This window comes from Haliotis rufescens, unplaced genomic scaffold (genome assembly GCF_023055435.1).
Source record: "Haliotis rufescens isolate VD_foot unplaced genomic scaffold, xgHalRufe1.0.p SCAF_97, whole genome shotgun sequence".
In the NCBI taxonomy this organism is placed as follows: domain Eukaryota; kingdom Metazoa; phylum Mollusca; class Gastropoda; order Lepetellida; family Haliotidae; genus Haliotis; species Haliotis rufescens.
The window spans coordinates 207,343-219,793 of NW_025964391.1; the positions used below are offsets into that span (position 1 = coordinate 207,343).

General features: G+C 38.6%; 1 protein-coding gene across 1 annotated transcript in view; it reads left to right on the plus strand.

Annotated features, from left to right (window-relative positions):
- Window positions 1-11,605, plus strand: part of LOC125377719 (protein mono-ADP-ribosyltransferase PARP14-like) — a 31,083-nt gene extending 19,478 nt beyond the window's left edge. The window contains exons 17-27 of the mRNA XM_048391757.1: window positions 460-642; window positions 1,005-1,202; window positions 2,137-2,298; window positions 2,877-2,942; window positions 3,442-3,624; window positions 3,983-4,180; window positions 4,732-4,886; window positions 6,647-7,037; window positions 7,986-8,146; window positions 9,281-9,458; window positions 10,980-11,605. Coding sequence (XP_048247714.1) covers window positions 460-642; window positions 1,005-1,202; window positions 2,137-2,298; window positions 2,877-2,942; window positions 3,442-3,624; window positions 3,983-4,180; window positions 4,732-4,886; window positions 6,647-7,037; window positions 7,986-8,146; window positions 9,281-9,458; window positions 10,980-11,269 — 2,165 coding nt within the window. The 3' untranslated portion in view covers window positions 11,270-11,605. The remainder of the gene's footprint in view (window positions 1-459; window positions 643-1,004; window positions 1,203-2,136; window positions 2,299-2,876; window positions 2,943-3,441; window positions 3,625-3,982; window positions 4,181-4,731; window positions 4,887-6,646; window positions 7,038-7,985; window positions 8,147-9,280; window positions 9,459-10,979) is intronic.
- Window positions 11,606-12,451: the final 846 nt, after the last annotated feature.

The window sequence follows — 12,451 nt, forward strand, 5'->3', positions numbered from 1 at the left end:
TAGTAAGTCAGCCATGTTCATACATACAGGTGTGATCAGCTGCGGCTCCTGTAGTAAGTCAGCCGTGTTCATACACACAGGTGTGATCGGCTGCGCCTCCTGTAGTTAGTCAGCCATGTTCATACATACAGATGTGATCAGCTGCGGCTCCTGTAGTAAGTCAGCCATGTTCATACATACAGATGTGATCAGCTGCGGCTCCTGCAGTAAGTCAGCCATGTTCATACACACAGGTGTGATCGGCTGCGGCTCCTGTAGTGAGTCAGCCATGTTCATACATACAGGTATAAATAGCTGCGGTTCTCCATGAAAAATATATGCAGTGTGTGTTCTAGGCTGTGCTCATAGCGTGTTATACAAAGATAACTGCGCAGCAACATCTTTCTCCGGTAAAAACGTGCGTGTGTTATGGAAACTCGATAATTCCAAAGACTGATCAGAACCATACTTTATATAAAGTGGACAAAATGAGGCAGAACGGAGTTGTCAGCACGACAGCGAAAGGTCTGAAGTGTAGCTACGTCCTACATGTGGCGGGGGACCATTTTGGCAATGACTGGAAGAAAGTGGTCCTCACATGTTTGAGGGAGGCAGACGAATTGGGTGATGCGCGCTCAATTGCCCTTCCGGTCCTTGGAACAGGTAGGTTCAAGTTATTTCTTTCAAGTTAATAATGAAATAATGATAATATGGTGTTCAATGAATGGATATGTACCGTGCTAATATACCTGTATTTATTTATATATATTAATGTTTCGTTCCCAGATATACTACAAGTCAACTATAGGTCATAGTCAATGAGGGATTGAGTGATTTATTAAGTGAGTGTCATTTTACGCCACTTTAATCAGTATTCTAGCAATATCACGGCGGGGACACCAGACAAAACTGCTTTACATTTGGTACCCATGTAGGGAGTCGAACACTTTAACCACTAGCCTACCTCACCACCACCCTTAATAGTTTATGCTAATTATGATAACAATACCGACACATGCCATCAGGTGCTGGTCACGTCAACCCTCAAGAAATATCCGAGATCATGGTTCATGCCTTTGCCGAGTTCGAGCCTCAAGTATCCAACCTGACAGATGTACGGGTGGTTGTGTTCCAGAAGTCAATGTTTCTCGCAGTTTCGTCTCAGATGAAGGAATCAGTGAAATCATTGAATCAACAATCCACCATACGAACACCTAAATCAGGTAAGAAAAAAGAGCGGGACTATTTGTCAATATTGATATAGGATTTATTCCTTTGATTTCCTGTAACGTAGGATGGGGAGTGAGTGAGTATGGTTTTACGCCGCTTTTAGCAATATTCCAGCAATATCACGACGGGGGACACCAGAAATTGGCTTCACACATTGTACCCATGTCTGGAATCGAACCCGGGTCTTCGGCGTGACGAGCGAACGTTTTAACCACTAGGCTAATTATCAAGGCTTCCAATCAACGTCAAAATATTGAATTAAATAAATAAAACGTTAAATTAAAGGTACATTCGGTTTCTTTAGCAACTACTAGTATATATTCAAAGAAAGTTGGCAAAATCACTTCCAAGTTAATCCATTGCGACGAGAAATATGATGTGATGATCTTGACCTTCTTGGTAATGGCATGAAAACGAGTATAGCGCACATAATATCTCTATGTTAGTGGCTGGTAGGGCTAACTGCTGCCATTCATGAGGATTTTCTGCTCTTGATCCAGTTACGTGTATATGCGTATACAACCAAGTCTAACGGACGGGTGGCCAAGCGGATTCTCCCTGATCAAATCTAGTGTAGAGTAAATTATACCTCCATGAGGTGGTGGCCTGTAGGGGTACCTGCTGCCATTAAAATGTGTGATTCTGTTAAACGTTCTGCTCATGATCCAGTTACGTATAAATGCGTATACAATCATATTATATAACGGGTGGCCCAGCGGTCTAAGGTGTCGCACTTTCGATGTCTTATGCAAGGCATCAACCTTCTGATTATATATCGCTTAATTTGTCAGTGTGTCGTTGGTTTTAAGGTCGTAAAGACCTGTGTTCCCCACATCAAACTGACACGTCTTGCTACAACTGAATACTGTTCAAAGCAGCGTTAATTTAATCTTGCTCGGTCTCTCATCATCTTTGTTTTTGTTACAGGGGTTCGTGGGATTGTTTCAGAAGGTCCCTGGAGCGCCTCCGCCGGCTCTGGTAGCATACAGTTTGGAAATATTACAGTGCAAATGAAACAAGGGGACATAACAGAAGAAGACACAGACTGTATCGTGAACAGCACCAACATGGAACTGGACCTGAAGAAAGGTGGGGCAGCAGTTAGTGAGACTCTTAGCAGAAAAAAGGAGGAAAAGAGAGGAGCCAATTGATACCATACCAGACCTTTGCAGTGCAATAGATTAGACAGTTGAATCTATATCAGAAGATAGCAGGACTAGAGAGTAGTCGGATGGTATCATGTGAAGACCATTCCACTTACTTCCATGTAAAGACCATTAGCAGAATAAATGAGTAATATAGAGATGTACTGTACCATAAGGTAAAGAACGTATTAAAAAATGTCAGGGAAATAGTGAATATTTTACTTCCACATTAAGATCATTAAAGGAATTGGAAAGTATAGGTACGTTTTACTAGCACAAATTCACAAGGGACTTACATATGCTCCTTTCAATAAACCTGATAAAGAGATATACATTTTGTTTTACTGTACACTATTTTAATCAAAAATAACACCTGTATTCACATGATATGCCAGAAGTTGTCTCAATAGATACTTAATGAAATGTAAAGGCAGACGTGTCTTGATATTAGCAAAGTGGTATTACATGATAAACTGAAAGAGGAATGCCTTACGTGTGCTGAGTATGGTATATTTCCTTAAGGTGCTGTCTCAAGTGCTATCAGGAAAGCATGTGGCAAAGATATGGAGTCGCAGTGTGCAAAGAAAGGTGAGATTCATATCGATTCTCTGTGCAGTTGTGTAAGACACTTGCTATACCCTGGAGTTGTACATTGTAGATAAAATAACATTTCAGGAAGACTTCAGATCTTTTATGTGGAAATGTAACATCAATGTAACATTAATATTAATGTAATCTAGCATTCTGAATGTCATGTGAATTATGTAATCGCTCGTGGTCGGTGTTACACAAGTAGAAAACGAAGCTCACGTCAATGTGAGTATCTTTTAAAAAGGGTTTATCCACTAGAATGTTTTGTTGATATGAGTGAGAGAAGTTGGGTTCAGTCTTAAGTCCATGGGAAACATCCCCAAAGCAATCATTAGCTCTGGCACTTGAGTATCCAGATTTCAAGGGAATAGTTACACCCAGTATTGTCAGGCCGCAAGCACATGTTCAAGTCTGGATTGGCACGACTTGTTTCTTTGACTTAACTGCTTTATCGGTAGCAAGACCAGAATGCTTGAATTTACATTTGCTGTTACAGTTGATGACATGAGACAGCATGGCGTTATCAGCACGACATCCAAAGGTCTGAAGTGTAAATACGTCCTCCATGTGGCCGGGCACCATTTCGGCAATGACTGGAAGAAAGTAGTCCTCAGCTGTCTGGAAGAGGCAGAAAAACTGCGTGGTGCACAGTCAGTAGCATTCCCTTTGCTGGGAACAGGTAACGTGGCTAGAACTGGTAGCAGTCGTTGTGAGTGTGTTAATATATTACATATTATTATTGGTAATGTTTCATCCATGTTTGGATCAGAATATATGTTTCGTTGTAGTTCTCAATCAACAAATGAAGATTATTGGAAAATATAACAGATGTAGTGGTCGTTTTTCGGAACTTGAAAGAAACAGCAGTGGTCAATAATGATAAGAACAACTACAACAACAACAATAATAATAAAAATAATATTAATAATAATAAAAAGAAGCTGAAGAGATGTGCAGCAGTCAGAATGTTCCTTTCATAGTTGTACTTTGCATCTATATGTCAGCTTCTATTGTATCAAGCAACATTTTCTGTACAGGCATCGGTAATATACAGCCTGAGGATATTGCCAAGCTTATGTCACAAGCATTTGCTGAGTTCGGACCTCAGGCTGTTAACATCAGCGATGTTCGAGTAGTTGTATTCCAGGAAGCAATGTTAAAACCATTTGCTGCAATGGTGAAACACTCGGCAGGCACAGGAGGAATACCACAGGAACAATCTATCATTACAAGAGGTAAGTATTTACCAATAAGGTGCAGGGGTTGTATTTGTGCTGTTAACGATTGCAAAGAGATACCCCATAGGAAAATGATCTTTAATAATATTAAATAATATTTCAAACAACTTCAAACTTTCACATCCCAATTCTGCCTTGATATTAGTTTTGTTTTACACAAATTATGGTTAAATGAATTCTACTTTAATTTCCTATAAGAAATGTGCAAGAGAGGGAGAAAGAATATTTTTTTCTTTGGACCCATCAGACACAAAAATCTCATCAAGCTACCCTAGTTTGTCTGAACAATTAGTAGTTGGAATATAGGCCATGTCGTCATTATTGCCATTATTTTCAGTTATCCATAAATTTAATTGATTACAGTTATTTTTGTGTTTGTGTATTTGCTGAACTAATTTCCTTATTATTATTAACCGTGATGGAATGACCTCGTTGCATTCATAGGCGGGCTGGAAAGGGTTTTGTCGTTTTATCTATCAATAAGATAACTGCCTTTACGCTTCCAAAGGATTGGTATGTTCCATCTTGTTCTTCGTACATTTCGTCAGGCACCACTTCGACAGGGTGGGTTGATCTCTTCTTCTTCTCTGACCAATCATACAACATAGCCAATGGTATAAGGAACCTGGAAGCACTATGCAAGGAGGAATGGATTACACAGACATCACAGGACCAAGTGATAACAAAACTAACAGACCATCAGGTTACGATATTCACTTTACAGTAACAATGCCCATTATTTGAGTTTGGAACATGTGTATTGCCATTAGAGGTTTTGCAAGAAGACAATACCAGCCTTCAACAGTTACTAGTCAAATATGGTCCTAAATCCCGTGAACAGCCTTATACCAGTTAGGATCACAACTTTACAATCATTATGGATCCTGTCAAAACATTTGATAAAATAATGGCCAAAAGAGAAGCTGAACCTGTTGAATGTCTTTCGGGGTGGCTTAAGTCAGTATGTGATGCTGTCTTTCGTAGAATGAGAAAAATGAAGAAAATAAAACTTGGAAACAATATTGGAATAACAAAATGAAACTGGATGCCCTTGATGAAAAGTTTATAGTAGATCCAACTGACATTGCCTCAAATAACTCTGCCATTGTATAGAAGGATCACTACGCATTCAATGCTTAATCAAAGAGCTTGCCATAAGTGACATCTCAAATAATGCCACAAATAACTGAAGAAATATGCCAAAAACCACGCATTGGATTGGCAACACGGGCATTTGGCCAAGCCATTTAACTTAAAGCTTCCGGAATTTCGATTATCTGATATTGTTAAAAAAAATTAAAATACCCAATTTCCTTCCACTGATTTACCCACCTGAACTAGAAATATAGGAGACCAGTGAGTCCGCCACATCCGTCCCTTTCTGTCCAGCAATATTCCAGAATGTCCAGGCCTTGGTGTCTACATTTCACAACGTTTGAGGTACAATCGAGGATGCTCTTTGTACGAAGATTTGAAAGAGCGTCATACGAATCTTGCACAAAGGCTGTTTGATCAGCGTTACAACAACCACGTTCTTAAAGAAGCATTAAATAAGTTTTATGGTAGACATTTGGTCCGTCAATGAGCAAAATGATGTTGTACCATATATTCCCGTGTGATTTATTTTTCAAATGAACAATTGACCTGCATTTGCAATTGTTGAGGGCAGGATACGCTCACTTTTTCGCAAACACTATTTTTGTAGTGATTCATAAACAAATGCTTATGAGTGAATACTAGTGAGTAAGTGAGGAGTGTTTTACGCCGCTTTTATCAATATTCCATCAATATCACGGCGAGGGACACCAGAATCGGGCTTCACACATTGTACCCATGTGGGGAATCGAACGCTTTCGGCGTGACGAGCGAACGCTTTAACCACAAGGCTATTCCTCCACCCCTCTCATGCTTATGATTTGTTGTTTAACGCCGCACTCAGCAATATTCCAGCTATATGACGGCGATCTGTAAATAATCGAGTCTGGACCAGACAAGCCAGTGATTGACATCATGAGCATCGTTCCAAGCAATTGGGATACGATGACATGCATCAACCAAGTCAGCGAGCCTGATCTGCCGATCCCGTTAGGAGCCTCTTACGACAAGCATATCATGCTTATGAAATAGTCGGAATCGTACGACGGACTCTGCTACATATTAATTATTATTATTGAAAAGGTTTTATCGTTTTTGTTTGCAAATGTATTTCTACAAAAAGACCTCTCAAATATATGTTATTATTTACTAGCCTCTTCAATCCACTTTTGTTTCCCCCTTTTATAATTTGTTGTGAATTTCAATTTCATTTGAAAAAAAGTCTTAGATAAATATTCAGATGCTTTGGAATTGTTATTTGCAGCATAATAAATATTCTTTCGAATCCCTAATTGTTGGATTAGAAGTAGATACCCTTAGGATATCGAGCATCCTGACGATTTACTGACACAGAAAATATACTTCCAGATTGACTCCTTGCATAAACACTTTGATGTGGAGCTAAGAGTCGACAGAAACAAAGGAGCTATAGAACTGACAGGACTGAGAGGTGAGGTTGGGCTTGCCACAGGAGAGGTTATTCAATACCTACGTGACATTGAGAAGGAGGAGAGCGAAACAGAAAAGGCGACCCTACTCTCTCGAACAATACAGTGGGCCTATTTCGAGAAAGACAGTCCTTCCGATAAGAAGGACTTTGGTAAGAAGGAAAATGCAGCAATAGAAAAGGCATTTACAGACAATAAGAAGTCGTTCAAGGTACCTTTCATGAAGACCAAGATCGAAATCGACTTTTCGTCCTTGGAGGGAACAGCAGCAAAGAAAACATACAATGTCATGCGACGAGACCTTTTGCAGGGTGAGAAAATAGTATTATCTAAGGTGTATCTAAATATACTAACGGAATAATTAACTGTGCTTCACATAACTTTCATTAAAAATAAATTTACTATAAAGTTATGTAATGCACTTTTTACTACATATTATTCAAGACATCTCCTCGACTATAAGGTCGAGATTCACAATTTACACGCGCACGATTAGTATCTTTGCGTGTTCGTTGGGAGCATGATAATTACACTCGTGGTATTTGTCATGTGAACAGCACACAATAATTGTAGAACTATCGTGCCCATAAAAACGTTTTTGTTTAACCGTAACAAACGCTTGTGCAATGCCAGGGCTTCAATGTCTCTCGTGTCTTCAATGCACCACCGCTCTGTATCAACGCATATGGTAGTCACATCCGATTGTGGCATTGTTAATTGAGGTGTTACACCACCACTCTGTGAGGGCGTGTGGCTCTGTCTCCTGTTACCATGTATCGGTTATGTCAACGAATTCGTTGTGATAAAACATTGATCAGAAGAGTGATCAAATATTATGTTGTTATTTTCAATAACATAACGTTTACACCACTTTATGTGAAGCACAGTTAATCTTTTCCGATAGTATATATAGACACTCGTAAAACGCCATCTGACAACTAAGGCGACGTGTTTGGAGACAAATATATTCAATTTCAATGCCACGATGAATAGGACAACAGAGATTATTTATTTATTTGTGATTAGAACACGGTGGACAACAAACTGTCAACCCTAATTCGGCATACAGTATTAGCAGATACAGCCATTTATATTTTTCTCAACGATGAGGTCAAGGAGTAGTCTGTTTAAGCAAATACATACGAACCACACTTCTTCACTACACACCATCCTTACGTGAAGAGAATATATACATTGTGACATTCGTGTAGGTGTCATACTTAATTAAATGTATTTATATCCTACGTGTTGTTTTTCAGAGGCCAAACAATCAATATTTGACCTACCTCCGAGCTGGCAGAAAATGGCGGATGATGTTAATATTGAGTGTTTTCAAGTCGCAGCTGGCGGTGAAGAGTTTAAGATGGTTGAACAAACGTTCATGTCAACTATCAACAACAGCAAAGCCAAGGTTCTTCAGGTACGATACCACAATCTCTATAAAACGTACAGTCGATGAACTTGAAATACCATAATAGTTTTTCCTTGCCTCTGCCTCTCAAAATACAAATATACGCGTAAGCTGAGGAGATTTCCCTTTTAAGTAGGTTCTTGAAAAGCTGTTAAAGTTCGTAAGTCAATATTAACTAAGATCTGATGACATTTACTAAACCTTTACTGAGACTTGTTCTAGATGCGAGATATAACATAGATCCACGTAAATCAGGAAACGTCTGTTGGCAAATCGGTTAAAATATATTAGGTCAAACGTCATATGGACCTCTTTCCCGATCTAAATGATATCCTCCGGGTGAAGATAGTCATTGAAATTATAAAGTCTTTGACAAAATCGTAGTGGCAACGGGAAATTATACATAAGAACATAATATCAAAATAACGAATAACTTTATCATATGCATGTATTTATGAATTACCATCCAATGGTGACGATACGATGTAACACGGACATGATCTGACACTCTTTACGATACAATAGCATAAAGATATATGGATGTTTTTAAACCTAACACACTCAATGCTATCTGATGTATGGTTCACACGCGGAGGTGATTCTATTTTCGGAACAGTGCATCATTAACCTCAATATTTATAACACAAAACCAATGATAACATGGCATATTAGGTACGGACATGTTTGCATAAAATATGTGCATGTATCTGTGGAAAGAACTTTTTACATTTGTAAAAGAAATAGTAGATTCCTCTTGATCGTCATCTGAATGTCGGATAGAACACCATCTCCGTTGTGTATTACATATGTGCTGTATGTAGAGTCCTCCCATTAAAATAAATTTCTTACCTATGAAGACCTTATCATAAAACTAATTGGAATTTTGTATGGAGACTAGATACTTTTCAGCTGCAGTGGTAAAACCAGATATTTTAATCAAAGCCATGAGCTAGAATAATTTTAATAATATCAAATGGCCGCTCCCTTAGCAACTCAACGCATTTCAACTTGAACATTATATTCTGCCAGGACGTGACTTGAAGTGTACCATTATAACCTTTGCAGTGGTTTGTAACCTGCGACGTTGACTAACACCTTCCCTGTTACTGAAAAGTACCATCATACATTGCGTATTTGTCATAGGTGACTCGCATTCAGAACAGATCTCTGTATCAGCAATATGCGGCCAAAAAGAAGCAACTTGAGAAGCAGAACCCCCAGGGTACCCAGAATGAGGCATGGCTGTGGCACGGTACCAGCACAGATGCTATAGGCAGCATCAATGCACATGGGTTCAACAGAAGCTATTGTGGGAAAAATGGTAGGTATTGCTTTAGACAGACAGGCATATATGTCCAAAAGGCCAATAATACATCTTGTATACAATGGTATGGTTAATACTTGCTGCGCAATCTTGACATTATAGTTTCGTAGAATATAGAACGGGTCTACAGAAATGCACTTCCTAACAGGCTTCTTCGCTCTCATGTGAAATAAAATAACACGTACACGTACAATAACACGGATAACGTAAGTAACATATTCACACTTTCGATTTGAAGTATATCATACAAATTTTACCGAGATGGTCCGTTTTGTTTAAATACGGTTGCATGTAATCATTTCTTGGACTTGCATATTCTGGACATATTGATAGTACGTGATATTCATCTTCATTGGGGGTCCCCCGCCGTGATATTGCTGGAAGATTGCTAAAAGCGGCGTCAAACCATACGCCCTCACTCTTCATTAGGGTGGTTAGAGTATGGACAGGGTGCATAGTCAATTGCCGTGTTTTTGGAAAATCTAGCTGCTCTAATGTTAACATTACGTACATTGCAGCTAAATTTGGTTAACATTCGACGGAGATTGTTTCTCATTACATAAGATAATGATGCAATTGAACTTTGGATTTCGGAAGAATATTAAAATAATTTGACTCATGAATTACTCATGTTGATAAATATCTTTACATCTTTGTTTCAAAATATTAAGAAATACCTTTCTGTCACCTACATCTTGTGCAAGCCAGACATGCCCAAAACTATTTTTAAATAATGGTATTCGTCAGAAAAAAACACGGTTTTCGTCCCCTGCATCATCTTTTCTAATGTGTAAATCATAACATTGTCTGGAGTATCTGTTAATGGTTGTCTGGTAAACCGTATCCAACAAGACAGAACTCTACAGTGAGCATTTATGAACAGCTAGAAGCGACCACATTCTGTTCAAACAACTTCACTTGCAGCTTTATAATCTGTGTGCAATAGAAAGTTTGATATAAAGTTTATCAATTGCCTCACTAAACTTCCCCTCCTGTATCAGTCACAGCAATGGTTGAACAAGCTTCTCTAGTATTCAATGTGGTGCCAAACGAGTGTACATGGTGAAGGCCCAGACTAACACTTAGTCTCTGAAAATATTATGATTTTGATAGAAAAATATAACTCCATGTAAATTGAAATGGAGCCCCAGTGAGATGGGAGACTTGCTTCATTTAGGGCTTGTGTATCACAGAAAGGCCTGGTAGGAATGGAAAATAATATGGTCCAGAGCCTGTGAGAAAGACAGGGAATATGAAAGGCTGTGAGGCCGGAAGCTTGAGATTGCATATTTTTATATATGTATTTGAATTCCTCAATGGAAATTATCTCAAAAGAAGAGCGATTTTTTTAAGAACAGTAAATGTGCATATGTTTTTTTCTGATACGATTCACGTTACACATATATTACTTGTGAAAAGTACATGACACCTTTAGATATCACTGTTCGTAGCATTCAAGGAATGGCTACTGGCTCTTCATATTCCAATGTGTCTACAGATAACCGCTTCCAATTTCAGCCACCTACTACGGCCAAGGAGTGTATTTCGCTGTTAATGCCAACTATTCTGCCCAAGATACATACTCAAGACCGGACGCACAAGGGCAGAAATATTTGTACCTGGTTCGAGTCTTGACTGGCGTATATACTTTGGGGAAACCTGAGATGAGAGTTGCACCGTCCAAGAAAGGAAGCACTGGCACGGAGCTGTATGACTCGGTCGTGAACGATATTAACAATCCTGTCATGTACGTTGTGTTCAATGATACACAGGCATACCCAGATTATCTGGTCACATTCCAACCTTGAAGTGGTGTAAATGTGTTGACAAGTTTGTATTTGTTAGAAACCACTTGTGTTGAAGTTGTATGTAACCTTTCAGTTAGAAGAATCAATATTTTATTTGCAATTTTTGAATATCTCACATACATTAGTAATTCCGTGAGCAGCAGCGCTCGAAACTGTACATGTATTGTTGTGAGTCAGTATGGTTTTATGTGTTTATTGAAATAGTATCACATTTATCTCGCTGCAAATATTTTCTTATTTCAAAGTGTAGTTGTAGTGATAGTAGTATTTTGTATATTTTGAAATCATATACATCACGTACCTATGCTAAATACAGGCGCCGTGTTGAAGACTCAATCACAACAAATTTCACAAAATGAGTAATGTGTTCAGTATAAAATGCACACTCCGGCGCAGTGGTGATTCAGCATAACACCACTGCCACAGGCTAATTTGCATTTCACGTGACCGGACTTTTCTCTTGTTTGTAAACAAACGCGCTTTTTCAGAAATCAGTATAGAACGGACTAATGCAAGTATTTGGGGGCGCTTTACATATTGTTTTGCATAATTATATAGATATGCTACTACAACTGCGACAGTGAGTTGCATGACAGTATATATATTTATACATCAAAGTGATATATCGCTATAGCTCTCCTTTGGGCTTCAATGTAAATAAAGGATAACTACGCAAAGAAGAGTAGATTTTCACGTATTAGGATACTTTCTTAATGAACCGTAACCATTCTTTGACATTTGTTTATGAACATGTGTAGACTTGTCAAACATGAAACGGATGAAAAGCATATTCAATATCTTGAATGGACTGTGAAAGATGTGACGAATCGTCATATGGCGCAGGCCTGTGGCAGAGATACTATGCTGGCTGGCTGTCGGCCGCATGGAACTCTGGGTAGGAGAGTGTATAAAATGTGGAATCAAACTTGCTGTATGGCCCGTACGTTTGACTCAAGAACTAAATATACAAGCACAAGGCTTCTATAGTTGAAGCTCGATGATGGTTATAAGATATCCAATAATCATTTAACTTTGGTAGACAAAGATAATGTTGCAAAAACATACAACATTTCTAAAACTCTACATAATTGTTTGGCTGCTTACTAAGGTTGAGATTTTGTGAAATGAACACACTATATTACCAGTAGTTACTTTTTTTAAAGCTTGCCTACATGACAAGAA